Source organism: Coturnix japonica, chromosome 28 (genome assembly GCF_001577835.2).
Source record: "Coturnix japonica isolate 7356 chromosome 28, Coturnix japonica 2.1, whole genome shotgun sequence".
NCBI classification, from domain to species: Eukaryota; Metazoa; Chordata; class Aves; order Galliformes; family Phasianidae; genus Coturnix; species Coturnix japonica.
In genome coordinates, this window is record NC_029543.1 from 1702595 (window position 1) to 1715893 (window position 13299).

General features: G+C 55.0%; 2 protein-coding genes across 4 annotated transcripts; one reads left to right on the plus strand and one right to left on the minus strand.

Annotated features, from left to right (window-relative positions):
• Positions 1-1137: 1137 nt before the first annotated feature.
• ANKRD24 (ankyrin repeat domain 24) lies at positions 1138-7120 on the minus strand. Of its 3 annotated transcripts, none has more exons than XM_032441017.1 (19): positions 6896-7119; positions 5766-5896; positions 5587-5675; positions 5380-5444; positions 5064-5121; positions 4918-4988; positions 4587-4693; positions 4319-4506; positions 4194-4222; positions 3947-4039; positions 3736-3840; positions 3593-3625; positions 3388-3486; positions 3235-3307; positions 3038-3159; positions 1844-2947; positions 1616-1753; positions 1480-1545; positions 1138-1390 (listed from the first exon to the last, which is right to left on the minus strand). In XM_032441017.1, exons 1-19 carry the CDS (start codon positions 6962-6964, stop codon positions 1313-1315), a joined length of 2718 nt encoding a protein of 905 aa, XP_032296908.1. In that variant the 5' UTR covers positions 6965-7119; the 3' UTR covers positions 1138-1312. The 3 variants fall into 3 exon arrangements, with proteins under 3 accessions (XP_032296908.1, XP_032296909.1, XP_015742280.1); XM_032441018.1 differs by having other exon boundaries at positions 3593-3628; positions 6853-6965; XM_015886794.2 differs by having other exon boundaries at positions 3038-3307; positions 3593-3628; positions 6896-7120.
• A 1999-nt stretch (positions 7121-9119) lies between these two features.
• Positions 9120-13020, plus strand: SIRT6 (sirtuin 6). The gene is made up of 8 exons (XM_015886640.2): positions 9120-9267; positions 9936-10063; positions 10435-10617; positions 10774-10833; positions 11398-11493; positions 11731-11811; positions 11974-12097; positions 12556-13020. The coding sequence occupies exons 1-8, from the start codon at positions 9202-9204 to the stop codon at positions 12889-12891; spliced, it is 1074 nt and encodes a 357-aa protein (XP_015742126.1). The 5' UTR covers positions 9120-9201; the 3' UTR covers positions 12892-13020.
• The last annotated feature ends 279 nt before the right edge of the window (positions 13021-13299 follow it).

Consider the following 13299-nt stretch of genomic DNA (forward strand, 5'->3'; position numbering starts at 1 on the left):
GTTGGGGTCAGGGTTCTTAGGATAAGGTTCAAGGTCGGGTTTAGGGCTCTGGTCCCACTACTCAGATCCCACTAAGGGAATCACTTCAGACCCCACAAAAGTGCCCTTGCAGTTCTTGCACTGGTTACGGTGGCAGCACTGTAAGGATTATTAGAGCTATTAGGGCTGTTATTAGGGTTAATACAGTAATTTTCAGAGTAATTGCAATTCTGATTAGCATTAAATTGGGGTTATCTTTAGGGTTGAAGTGACTGTTGGAGTTACTCTTATGATGACTTTCCTGGATTATTTTCAATGGATTTTTAGGGCTATTACAATTATTATGAGGGTGATCAGGGTTATAATTAATGTCATTTTAGGGTTAAGATTATGGTTACTTTAACAAGGGGGGTGGGTGGGTGTTTGCATTACAATTAAGGTTATTTTACTGTAAACTTTTAGCATTATTTTATGGCTACATAAGAGCTTTGGGGCAGGTTTATATACTGGGGGTTGATGCAGTTTCTTTAGGGCTCCCATTAGGGCTCCTATTAGGGTTCCTATTAGGGTTAGGGGTCTAGGTTAAAACAGAGGCTGTTGCAGCCAATCAGGCCCCACCAATGCAATCTGCTTCCATGCTGTAGGGCCCTATAAAGGCTTTGCCTTCCCCTGAGCAGCTCAGCTTTGGGTTGAGACCCTCCCAGCTTAGCAGAAACTGCAGCCCATATATATATATATAATATATATATATATTATATATATATATTCGAGAAGCCCGCTTCTCGCATCAACCCATAGCGATGCTGCCCCCTGCTGGACGATGGGTGGTACTGCAGGCATCACATCGCTCATGTGCTGTAGCGCCTCTTTCAGAGCAAATAGTGCTCAAGCCTGTTGGTAATTAATAATCATTTGTATTAATTAAGCAAGCTCGGGAGGACCTACTATCATAGAGATAGGCGTCACAACAACGCAGAGTGTCTGTGTAGTACTACGCATGAGCGAATCTACGCCTGCAATACCAAGCTTTGCCAGCAGGCGGCAGTAGTGAGCCCTCTGAGCCTGTAGTACCGCTGTTCTTCCAGCAGGGGGCAGCAGCGTTTATCGGACAACCACGTTCCCATCCTCATCCCCCCACCCTACAGACAAACCATCCTATTGCTGTGAATAGAAACACTTTATTGCTGTGTGGGGGTAGCACAGGACCCCCCCCCCCCCCATTGCCAGGTGAGTGCTCAGAGAAGCAAAGGGGCCGTGAGGGTGTGAACATAGGCCTGACCCCCTCCCCATCTTGGCCAGGTTGCTGGTTGTGCCCATTATCCCTTATTGGGATTCATCTGTCCTGCTCCTGCAGCCTCTGCATCTTCAGGATCTGGCACAGCAGCCTCTGCACGTCCTCATCCATGTGGCCCTGGGGTTCAAAGGGACGCTCAGGGTCTATGGATCCATTGCTGCCACCCTTATGGCATCATCCCCATAGCCATATATATCCCAGCTCACCTGCACTGCACAGAGCAGGTGGCTCCGGTACAGCTTCACCACCTTGCTGTGCTGCAGCTCCGTCTCCTGAATGAGAGCAATAAGGCTTGGGCTCAAGGTGGAGACCTGGGAACCCATCAAGCACCTCTTTACCCACCTCAAGCTTCTCCTCCAGCGCCTGGATCCTGGACTGCATGGCAGCAGCGTCAGGGGGGGTCTGCAGCCCCCCCTTGGGCTCTGGGAGAGCATTGAGGGCCTCCTTCAGCCTGAAGACCTCCTTGGAGAGCTCAGTGATCTGCACAGTGTGGTTATGGGGAACCAGCTCAGCTCCATCTCCCCAAGGATCCCCCCATTGCCACCCTTCCACCACCTCCCCATCCCTTACCTTCCTATCCCTGTCCCTCACCAACCGGGCTGAGTCCTCTGCATGGCCATGGAGGTCCTGCAGGCGTCGTGCTTCATCCCTCGCCTCCGCCAGCTGCTGCTGCACCGCGGCCAACCTCTCCTCCGCCGCCTGCCTCTCGCTCTTCATGAACAGCGCCTGCCTCTGCACCCTGAACACCTCCTCGCAGGTCTTCTCGTGCTTCCTCGACAGCTCGTTCAACCTCTGGCTCAATGCAGCCGTCTCAGCCCGCAGCCCCTCCTGCACCGCTTCATGCTCCCCACGTGGCACTGCTGCCGCCAGCTCAGCCTGCAGCCTTGCAGCTTCACGCCCTTTAGCTTCAACCACAGCCTGCAGCCGATCTGCACGCTGTTGCAGCGCCTGCAGCTGCTCCTGCAGCGCCGCAGTGGCCCGAGCGTGCTCCTCTGCTGACACATGGCCTTTAGCTTCCCTCTGTGCTTGCTGCAGCCTGGCCAGCACCTCCTCATGCTCCTGCCGTCCCACCGGCCGTGCTGCCAGTTGCTCTCTCAGGGTCTCCAGCTCGGCCTCCCTGCAGCCCAGCAGCTCTCGTAGCTGCCCAAGCTGAGCTGTCAGCTCGGCCATGCGCTGCTCCTGCACCCCTGGTTCCAGCTTGGATGCATCACCCTCCTGCCAGCCCTGTGTCTTGGCTTCCAGCTTGCATCTCATCGCCTCCGCCATCGCCTCTGCTCTGTTGCAGCGCTCCAGCAGAGCTGCCTTCTCCCTCAATGCCTCCTCCTGGCCACCAGCCTCCAAACGACCCTGCAGCTCCCTCACCTGCTGCTCACGCTCCTCCAGCGCTGCCTGTGCCTGCTTCAAGGCCACCCGGGCCTCTGCCAGCTCATTGCCACCCTCCTGCTTGGGGCTGGAGGGAGATTGCTGCAGTGGCACCCGCAGCTCACACTTACAGCGGCTCTGGACCTGTTGCTCTGTGCATTGCTGCTCCTTGCTGCTCTTTCCACCCGGCTCTGTTGCACCCTGAGTCTTCAGCCTCTCCAGCTCTCGTTTGAGGGAGTTGTAGAGGCTGACAGGCACAAAGTCCCCATGGGAAGATGGGTCACTCTCATCCCTCTCGAAGTTCTCCAGGACCTAATGAGTGGGGATGGTGAGGCTGCCCGCAGGCAGGGGACCAAGGGAGATAGATGGGGATGGGGACCAAGGGAGGGCTGGCTGACTTGCCTGTATCTTCTCCCTCAGCTCCTTGTTCTGCATAGTGAGGGACTGCACCTGGCCCTGCAGCGTGGCCAGCATTTCCTCAGCCGAAGGGCTCAGAGTCTTCTTGGAGAGCAGCAGCTCTGCCCCTGTGCAGCACACAGATGCCCATATATCCCACTCCACAGCCCCACGGTGGCCTTGGGAGGTCAGCAGGGCCCTACCTGGGAACTCAAGCAGCTCTCCCTCCTCGTCCTGCAGCGTCTCAATGTCGTAGCTGGTGTTTTCCTTCTCATTCTATGGATGCAGAGCAGTGCATGTCAGATGCTGCACACCCTGCCCAACCTCTGGTGCTACCTGTGACTGCCTGTGCCCACCTCCAGCGAGGACAAGCGGCTCTGCAAAGCCTCCACCTCCTTCCCCAGCCTCTCCTTTTCTCTTTCCCTTGCTGCCAGCCGCTCCTCCAGCTCTTGGATCTGCAGGACATGACACAGGGGTCCCCTCGGTTCCCCAATGGCATCCCCAGCACCAGGACCCCTCAGACAGCCAAAGCTGCCTGTGACATCCCCACGGTGACCTCACCTGCTTCTCCATGGAGCGTAGGGAGCCCTTATCCTGCTGGCAAGACACAGAGAGACAACAGGGAAGGGTAAATGCTGCCCTCATCCCTCCCATCCCTGGTGATGGGGTGGCATTTTCCCCATGGAATGGTGCCCCATCTGTACCTCTCGTCTCTCCTTCTCCTGCTGTTCCAAGCCTCGGATTTTCTGTAAGAACTGTGCCCTCTCCTGCCTCAGCCTCACAATCTCCTCATAAGCATCCTGGTCTTCCTGCAGGTAGATGGAGGAGTTCTGAATGGGTTCAGCTGCCTTGTGCCTGCTATGCTGGCTGCTGATACAGAGCTAAGCCCATGCCAAGAAGGATCCCATCTCTTACCTGGCCTGGGGCACCTGCAGGAGGCAGGGGAGCTTTCCTCTTCCTCGGGGTGTTGCTTTTCTCTCTGCCTAATGACTGGCTGGGTGAAGATGTCTGCAGAGGGACATTACATAGCAAATGGCCTCCCCCCTTCCTGCACCATCACCACCATGGAGAGCATGAGGACTCCCAATGCCCCCCCAATGCCCCCCACCCAGAGGTTGAGGTGCCTCCAATCCTGGTAAGAGTCAGGCTTGGCAACCCTCACCTGGGACATCTGCTCAGATGATTCCTCTTCTGTGGGGCAAAGTGGGAGGAAAGAGAAATCAAGGAGGTTTTGGGGATCATGGAGGTGGGCATGGGATGTAGAGCCAGACTGGGGTGCTCACTTACCACTGGCCCAGGACTGGCGCTGAGCAGCCTCTTGCAAGAAGTGCTGGATGAGAGCATTGCCCGTGGACAGGCCGTAGTGTGCAGCATCGTGACCCATCGAGTCCACCAAGGCCACCCGTGCACCAGCATTGATGAGCACCTCCACTGTCTCCACGCTGCCATTCTCACAGGCCAACATCAGGGCTGTCCTGAGCAGAGGGGTGGGAGCAGAAGTGAGAGGACCATCCATCTCCCCATATGCCCCCAATTCCCACCAGCAAAGACTCACTTCCCCTGCAGGTCCCGGCTGTTGATGGCTGCTCCGTGGTGCAGCAGGTACTGACAGAGCTCTGAGTGGCTCATCTTTGCAGCAAGGATCAATGGTGTGCAGCCATTCTAAGCAGAGAGAAATTGGGTGAGCTGGGGATGCTGCTTAGATCCCCCATCTCAGGGCACCCTGCTGCTTGATTTCCACATCCTGCTTTTGGGGTGTTCTCATAGCAGTGCTTTGGAGACCCCAAGTGCTGCCAGCTGCTCCATTACACCCCAAGAAGCAGCTGCATTTCAAAGCCAGCATGGATCTTTGCTGCTCTGTAGGGTGAGAAGCAGAAGGATCTCACCTTGTCCTTAATGTTCAGGGGAGCTTTGTAATCGCAGAGGATCTCTGAGCACGATATGCAGCCACTGATTGCTGTGGAGGACAGAAGGTGAGCATTGCCTGATGTGGGGATGTGGGCAGGATGGGTTTAGCACTGTCCTCACTCACCTGCGTGGTGAAGTGCTGTCTGTCCATTGCTGTCAGCTACATCCACAGGGCAGGAAGCCTGAAAGGGAGGGAGCCTGGGTTACAGCAGGGTGGGGAACAGATAGACTCTGCAAGCTACATGTGGCTACTATAGGGCTATAAGGCTGCCCCAAATCAAACAGTGCCAGATAGAGCCAGGAACCATCATGCCAACCAGCACCAGCACTGAGGGAAGGGAGAACAGGGATAGAGGGCACCTTGCTGGGGCTGCCCTTAAGGTGCTGGGCTTAGTGTGGTGTGACACCAGGTACAACACCCTCCCTCCCAACCCCAGTACCTGCAGCAGCTTGCTCACACACTGTGGGTGTCCGTGCTTGGATGCCAGGTGCAAGGCAGTGTAACCTGCAGAGAGGGACAGACAGACAGGTCAGAGGACAGACAGTGGGTTGATAGCACAAGGGGGACAGATGGGACAGCAGGACCCGCTGGGCTGAGCAGGGCTACCACAGCATTAGAAAGGGGTATATGGTTGCCATGCCCTCACCTGAGCTGTCTTTGGTCATGGCATCCACACCGTGAGCCAGCATGGCTTCAAGGCAATCCACATTCCCCCGGGTGGCAGCCAGATGAAACCTGCAGCAAGACCCAGAGCTGTCAGACCCATCTCTCTCACCTGAGCCCCATCACAGCCCTGTATCCCTGGTGACACAGGCCAGCACTTACGCAGATTTGCCCTCTGAATCCAGCTTGGTGGGGACCAGACCCTTGCGGACGAGGAGGGATGCCACCTTTCCAGCATCATTGTAGTCCACAGCTTGCAAGAGCTTCTCATCGTTCTTGGTCCAGTCCTGACTCTGCAATGAAGCCAACGTGAGGCTGTGATCCTTGTGCTATCATCAGGGGCAAGTAGGATGTTGGACTAGACACAGTTACTAATCCTCATCCCCTCCCCTTCTATCCCACCCAACTCTATCCCTTAGGTGCACTTTCCCAGCTGCTGCTGTGTCTGCTGTGCTGCATGAAGGGTTTATCTAGGAGATCTGATTTGAATGAGGTTCCCCTTCATCCCCCAACCTGTTTGCAGTTCACAGATGGGGGAAGTAGCAGAGCTGCCCCAGTTTAGCTCTGAATGTTCCAAGGTCTTGGATGCTCCCTGATTGCCCCCCACCCAGGGTTTGTTCCTGCCACCCAAGTGACCCTGATGCTATCCATAGGCAGCACACAGGGGTTCCTGAGCCCTATCCCTGCTTGGGTCTCTCCATTTTCAGCCTTGTTTTTCTCCTTTCCAAGGAAGGGGTGAAGTCAGGGCAAGCAGAGCTGACAGTGAGCTCAGGTCCCTGGGGATGACTGCAGCCCAGTGTTGGGTACGATGCTCCTGAGCAGAACTGGGGCTAGGTGAGGGTTTGCTGGCCCATTGGCCCCACACATCCCTTCCTCAGGGAATGACCCACAGCAGAGCAGGAGCTGGGGCTCACCCCACAGCCTGGGACAACAAACCAGAGCTTGGCTGCGGCTGGGAAATGGATGTGACCTCTGGGAACAGCTCACATCCTGCCCCTCACCAGCTGATGCCCAGCGCTAGACAGAATCCCTGTGCCACAGCACCTGTCCTATATAGGGCCAGGGGACCCTGATGTGGGGTGTGGAATAAAACAGACTCCCAGGGTTACTGGGCAAACTGGGAGCGTGATGCTCACCCCCACCCCTTTGTCTTGCAAGGACAAAGCAACTCGGGGAGGATACAGCAGAGCCCAGGGGACAGGGTTGGGAATAGAGGGGGTCCGGACGGGGGTTGGGGGTGACAGCTTACCCCATGTGCAGGACTGAAGGGGAGCGGGGATGGAGGGACGTACCGCAAAGGATGCAGCGGCACAGAGGCAGATCTGCTTCATGGTGTTGAGGAGGAGGCGGCGGGCAGCCATGCATCCCTTGCCTCTCTGCCTGAGCTTGGGCTGGTCGGGGCTCCAGGTTAAGGACCCCAGACCACGGGTCGGTCCGGTACCGCCACCGGGGCGGGGGCCGAGTCCTGCCGCAGTGACAACCGGGATCCGCCTCCTGCCGTCCCTTCGTCCCTCCTTCCTTCCCTCCCTCCTCGGAGCCCAGAGCTTCAGCATCCCTACATCCCTGCATCCCTACATCCCTACATCCCTACATTCCCTATCATCGGCCTTACATCCCTACATCCCTGCATCCCTACATCCCTGCATCCCTACATCCCTGCATCCCTACATCCCTACATCCCTACATCCCTGCATCCCTGCATCCCTGCATCCCTGACTCGGAGCGGGTGCTGAGGTCCCACCAAGCACCAAGTCTGGTCCCAATTAGAGTGGGAGGGTGTGTGTGTGGAGGGGGGAGGAGTAGCTCTCTCACCCCTGTGCCCGAGAAGAGGAAAGGATGCATCCCCAAACTATAGGGACAAACATCCTCCTACTGCCTGCAAGCAGCTCCCCAAGGAGGAGGAAGGATGTAGGACCTCAACCCTGCCCTGAGGGACAGAAACTGATCTCCCATCGCTCTGGGGCTAAGAGGGACACAGGATCCCCCCACCTGAATCTTAGGGGACCAGTGACCCCCTGCAAGGAGGGAACCCCAAAATGCACAGGCTCCTCCACCTACACATCCCCCTGGTGCTGCCATAGGCAGTGGGGACGGCACTGTCACCTTCTTCCCAGCCTGGAGAACAGCAGGAATATGCAGCATTGTGCCAGTCTGGTGCTGAATAATTAAGGAGCATTGACTTGCTGGCTTCAAAGTGGGAACCCAATCTGGTTGCTGTGGCTGGAAAGCTGGCAGCCATCCCTGCATCCCATAGGACAGAAATGGGTACAGGATCTGGGACACATTCACCTCTCCTCGGTGCTGCTTTCCCTTCCTTTATTCTGCCCTGCTCACAACTATGATCCCAGTGGAAGCTGGGTCACTGGGCAGGTGCCCATGTCCCCATGGGACATCCCAGGGCAGATCTCTGTGTCCCCATACCCCCACGAAACCCACTGACACCCCAGGGCAGATCCCCACATCCCTGTGGACAACCCAGGACACATCCCTATGTCCTTGGGGACAGCACTTACATCTGCCTTCCTGAACTTGGCCTTCAGGCTCTTCATAGCAGTCCCGTGGTACCTGGGTTGAGCCTTAAAGCCTCATCTGCCCGCTGGGGTCAGGCTGTAGGGATGTGGCTGTTGCAGAGGGCAGCTTTGAAGGCTTTTCTGCTGCTGCTACGGGTCCAGCTCAACACCAGCCCTGTCTGTACCTTGTCTCACTGCTGCTGGCCCACAGCACGACACGGGGGGGGGGACACACACACTGGCATTGGGTTACCTCTGCAGTTACAGCCCGGGGGGGGGGAACATGGGAGGGCCCAGCACCAGGCAGGGCAAGGAGCACTGACATCCTTGAAACCCCTGCACCCAGACACAGGGCAGCTGCAAGGGAGGGGGTACTATAGCAAGGCTGGGGAAGCCTCAGATGAGGGAGAGAAGGGTTTGAAACCATCACGATGCTTCAGGTTATGTGTTAAGGAGAAATATTTCATTCATAAGGCAGGGAGATGCTGGAACAGGTTGGTTAGAAGTTGGGGATGCCAATTGAAGGCACTCAGGGCTGGGTGGGATCCTGGGGATCATAACCCAGCAGCTGGTAACCCTGACCAGTGTATGGGAGTAGAACTAGATTATCTTTAAGGTCCTGTCCAACCTAAGCCATTCTATCACAGCCCTATTATGGATCTAGGTCTGCAGGCATTGTAAGACAAGGCATTTTAAGACAAGACATTGTAAGACAAGGTATTGTAAGACATGGCTGAGGCCAGCAGAGCTGATGCCCTCTGCCTTTGTATGCACTCATTGCATGGCACCTCTTAGCATAGGCAGCTCCTTGTCTTTTTCCACTCCAAGTTCTATGTTTTATAATGGATGTATTAGCAGGGTGAGGGCAGAGCTCCCTATTGCCAAACACAAAGATGGCGGCGAGGACTTCTCTAGGCGTGACTTTTGCGCATGCGTCTTGAGGCTGCGGCCTACTCTAGGCAGTGCTTTGCGCATGCGTCTTGAGGCTGCGGCCTACTCTAGGCAGGCCTTTGCGCATGCGCACTGATGCCGCGGCCTCCTTGCTCGCGGACCGACAACAATGAGCTCTCCGGTAGCCGGGACGGGTCATGGCGGTGAATTACGCGGCCGGGCTCTCGCCCTACTCGGATAAAGGCAAATGCGGCCTCCCCGAGGTGAGAGCGGAGTGGAGGGATCTCCTTGCATAGCCTGAGGCCTGCGAGGCCTCCATAGGGCCTCCATGGGGACCCCAAGGCCTCCATAGGCCTTGTGCCCCATGGGGACCCCAAGCACCATGGGGTCTTTGGGTTCCCCGGTCCCGGCCTCCGTTCCCTTCTTCCTATTGCTCTGTGTCCGTTGTCACCCCGTCTTCGTGTCCCCTTTATTCTTTAGGGCCGGCCCTTTACCTTGGGGTGGGCACTACTGGGCTGACCCCATCCCTATGTCCCCCCCAACCCCCACATTCATGCTCAATAAGCTTAAGAAAAGCTTTGGGGTGAGGATATGGGGCTGTAAAAGGGTCGGAGTTCTGTCCCATTCTAGGGAGCAAAGAACCGTCCTATAGAAATGAATTTGTGCTGTGCCAAAAATCAGAATGGGCCCATGACCCCCATCCATCGCTGTCCCCCATCCTGCTCTTTTTAAGCCTTATTCCCTCATTTTAAGCCTTATTCCCTCATTATGTACATTTGGCATTAAGCAATGTGAAATTTCCTTTCCTGCGTGGGGTTTCCATTGTGGATGTGATAGAAGAGTGGTTTGCTGACTCTTTGTGCCTACCAGGAGGCATGTAGGACCCATTTCTATATCCCCATTCACGTTGGGATTTGTTTCTTCTGCTCAGATTTTTGATCCACCTGAAGAGCTGGAGAGGAAGGTGTGTGAGCTGGCAGACTTGATAAGGAGCTCTTCCAATGTGGTGTTCCACACAGGGGCTGGTATCAGCACCGCTTCAGGGATCCCTGACTTCAGGTAAAGGCAGAGGGCAGCAGGCACTGTGTGTGTGTGGGGGGGGGGGGACACAACAGCACCTCATCTGAGTCCATCTTCCATCTAGGCTGGGCTTCCTGCCAGCCATCCTGCCTATAGGGAGACCTGTGCCATCCTTTCATGTCCTCTTTGCTCTTGTCTTGTCCTATATCCAGCTGAATCTACCTTTTCCTGTTTTGATTTTAAACTGTACCCACAGAAGCCCTACATGCATTTTGAACTAAAATAACCAGGAATGTGTGGTCCTTGTTTAGCAGTGCCTTGCTTGCACTGATAGGGCTTGGGATGCATTTACAAGCAGCGTAGCAGAGCCTGAGATCTCACTTATTCCTTCTCCTGTCCCATTGCTGCAGGGGGCCTAATGGTGTCTGGACTATGGAAGAGAAGGGGCTTTCCCCCAAATTTGACACCACCTTTGAGAACGCCAGGCCCTCCAAGACTCACATGGCACTTCTGGGGCTGCAGAGAGTCGGCATCCTGAAATTCCTGGTCAGCCAGAACGTGGATGGCCTTCATGTGCGCTCAGGATTCCCACGGTACTGCCTCTCCCACCCTGCCTCCAGGTTCCTTTAGTCTCTCCCAGATGCCAAAGCATGGCTGTTCTCCCTACCTTATTAAACCACCCTGGAACAATGTTTCTTGTGTTAAATGCACAAGGTGTTCTCCATTCATTTCTGTCATTTCTCTCACAGGGACAAGTTGGCTGAGCTCCACGGGAACATGTTTGTGGAGGAGTGCACGAAATGTGGCAAGTACGTGGGCAGCAGCAGGTGGGGGCTTTGTTGTTGTCCTAAGGAACAGTGGAGGGACTGCACAGACCTGGGGCTGCCTGTCAGGAGAGGTCCCTAGTGCAGAGTGCATGGAATCATGGTCAGATCTGTCCCATCTGAATCACAAACCCTGTCATATTGTGGGAAATAAACATTTTGAGAAACCTCTGTTGCCTGGGAAACCCTCTGCTCATTGTGGCAAGTGAGGCTGCCTGCTTAGAGAGGTAACAGAAGGTTGCTGCAGGCTGGGCTTTGCATCCTGGATGGTAACAGCCTCTCTTGGCCTTGGAGCTGATGTTCAAAGCTCCCTAAAAGGGAAATTATTGTAAGCAATAGCTGTGGTTTGAAATTGATGAAGGATTTGGGTGCCCAGCTCATTGCATGTGGCTCTGAGCCATCACCTGCTTCCTTCACTCCCAGGTGTCTGTGATGTGGAACATGCTGTATTGTGGGGATGTTTCACAGCTGTGTCACCTCTCTATGTGTGGCTGCTGTGAGTCACCCTATACGTGTGGCTGTAAATAACACCATCTCTTGTGTGTGCAGGCAGTACGTGCGGGATGCTGTTGTGGGCAGCATGGGGCTGAAGCCAACGGGCAGGCTGTGCAGCGTCACCAAAGCACGAGGGCTACGGGCCTGCAGGTACGTCTGCTGGGGCAGCTATGGGAGTAGGGGTGCTGGATGGGGCTTCCCAGGGTGCTGTGAAATGAAGAGGGGACACAGAGTACCTGGGAGGTAGGAGTGAGTGATTTTGATGTTCAGATTTTGTGTTGCAGGGCGACAGGGGGTCTGGGTTATAGAGCTGTTACTTGTCTCCTAGCCATCTCTGCTGACCATTCCTGCCTGGCAGGGTAACAGTGGTCCTTGTGTCTCTTATAGAGGGAAGTTAAGAGACACTATTCTGGACTGGGAAGATTCCCTGCCTGACCGTGACCTCACACTAGCAGATGAAGCCTGCAGGTACCATATTTAGAATTGAATATCATGACTGCTGATTGCTGCAGCTTGCAATGACCCAGGAGGGTGTCTATGCCCTTTGCATTCTGCCAGTACCACAGCAAGCAGCCCTTGGGTTTTATTTTTCTTACTTTCTCTCTTGGATATTTTATCTCCTCCCTGCAGAAAAGCTGATCTCTCTGTTACACTGGGGACCTCTCTGCAGATCAAACCCAGTGGCAACCTCCCACTGATCACAAAGAAGAGAGGAGGGAAGCTGGTCATAGTCAACCTGCAAGCAACCAAGCATGTGAGTGAGAGCATCCTTGCTGCTCTACCCTGCTCTTTTCCCTTCACTTGTTTCAGTCCCATCACTTGTTCCCTGCACATTGTCCCTTTCCAAGCAGCCATATAGAAGTGACAGGCTGGGCATCTATTGCTAGAGCTCTATTGTTATTGTCCCATTCTGACCTGGGCTTGCTAGACCCTGGCTTTGCATCCATGTCTGCTTTGCTGGGCTGTATTTAAAGGCACAGACTGCCTGTTCACACCTGGATGCAACCTCAGCAGCCTGCAGCATAGCCAGGGAGCAGTGTCAGGTGGGGCCACGGTCTCAGTATGTGTTCCCTTATGGAAGATGTCCCTGGAGTCTGCGTGCAGCTGAGCCATTGCCCAGTCCCTGTCCCCAGGCACTCCCTGAGAACAGACATTTGTTCCTGTACGTCGTGTTTGTCCCCCTAATGCTGCATTTGTCCTTGCTTACCCCAGGACAAACAGGCCGACCTGCGCATTCATGCTTATGTCGATGATGTCATGACAAAACTGATGAAGCACCTGGGACTGGAAGTCCCAGAGTGGACAGGGCCAGTGGTGGTGGAAAGTGCTGACTCTGCCAAGCCTGAAGAGATCTACACATTTAAGCCCGAGGCTCACGGGTTGCTCAAGGAGGAGCCCTTTCCCCAACACAATGGAACAGCTGGGCAGTGCCCTGACCTTGGGACCACGCTGGTGGAGCACGGTGACAATCTGAAGCAGGAGCGTCCCAGTCCAGGCACAGGACCACCACTGACAAAGAAGATGAAGGTAGAGCCTCTCCTCACCTGACCCAGACTGTTCCCTGTCTGACCAGACACTTACTTGTCTGTGCCACTTTTCCTACCAACTTTTTTTTTTTAATATCCTTAAGCTTTGTCCCTTTTTTTATGTAAGTATTAAATACACTTGAATCATGTATGTCTGGGCAGCTGTACCTGCAGGAAGAACCTCCCCTGCTCCATACAGTTCCTAATCTGTAAATAGGAAGTTGCAGAGCCCAGGCTCTCAGAGGACCCCGTGATAAGGGTGCTCAGTGTTGGGTAGGGGGAGTGACATAACAGGATTGGGCAGCTGTTGCTGTCTTAGAGCAGAGCTGGGTGGTGGTGGAATGCTGTTCTGGTCCCTTTGCTGTGCCCATGACTCCTTCGGCAGCCCTGGATTGAGTGTCCCAGCTCTGCTGTCACAGACAACAGCAGT

Excerpts from the sequence above, each read along its gene's own strand:
- ANKRD24 (XM_015886794.2), bottom strand. The coding sequence starts at position 6,964 with ATGGCTGCCCGCCGCCTCCTCCTCAACACCATGAAGCAGATCTGCCTC. Across the intron at positions 5,445-5,586 it reads CATGACCAAAGACAGCTCAG|GTTACACTGCCTTGCACCTG; the intron begins GTGAGGGCATGG and ends CCCTCTCTGCAG. Across the intron at positions 4,507-4,586 it reads AGCCGGGACCTGCAGGGGAA|GACAGCCCTGATGTTGGCCT; the intron begins GTGAGTCTTTGC and ends CCCTCTGCTCAG.
- SIRT6 (XM_015886640.2), top strand. The coding sequence starts at position 9,202 with ATGGCGGTGAATTACGCGGCCGGGCTCTCGCCCTACTCGGATAAAGGC. Across the intron at positions 10,834-11,397 it reads GAGTGCACGAAATGTGGCAA|GCAGTACGTGCGGGATGCTG; the intron begins GTACGTGGGCAG and ends TTGTGTGTGCAG. Across the intron at positions 11,494-11,730 it reads CGAGGGCTACGGGCCTGCAG|AGGGAAGTTAAGAGACACTA; the intron begins GTACGTCTGCTG and ends TGTCTCTTATAG.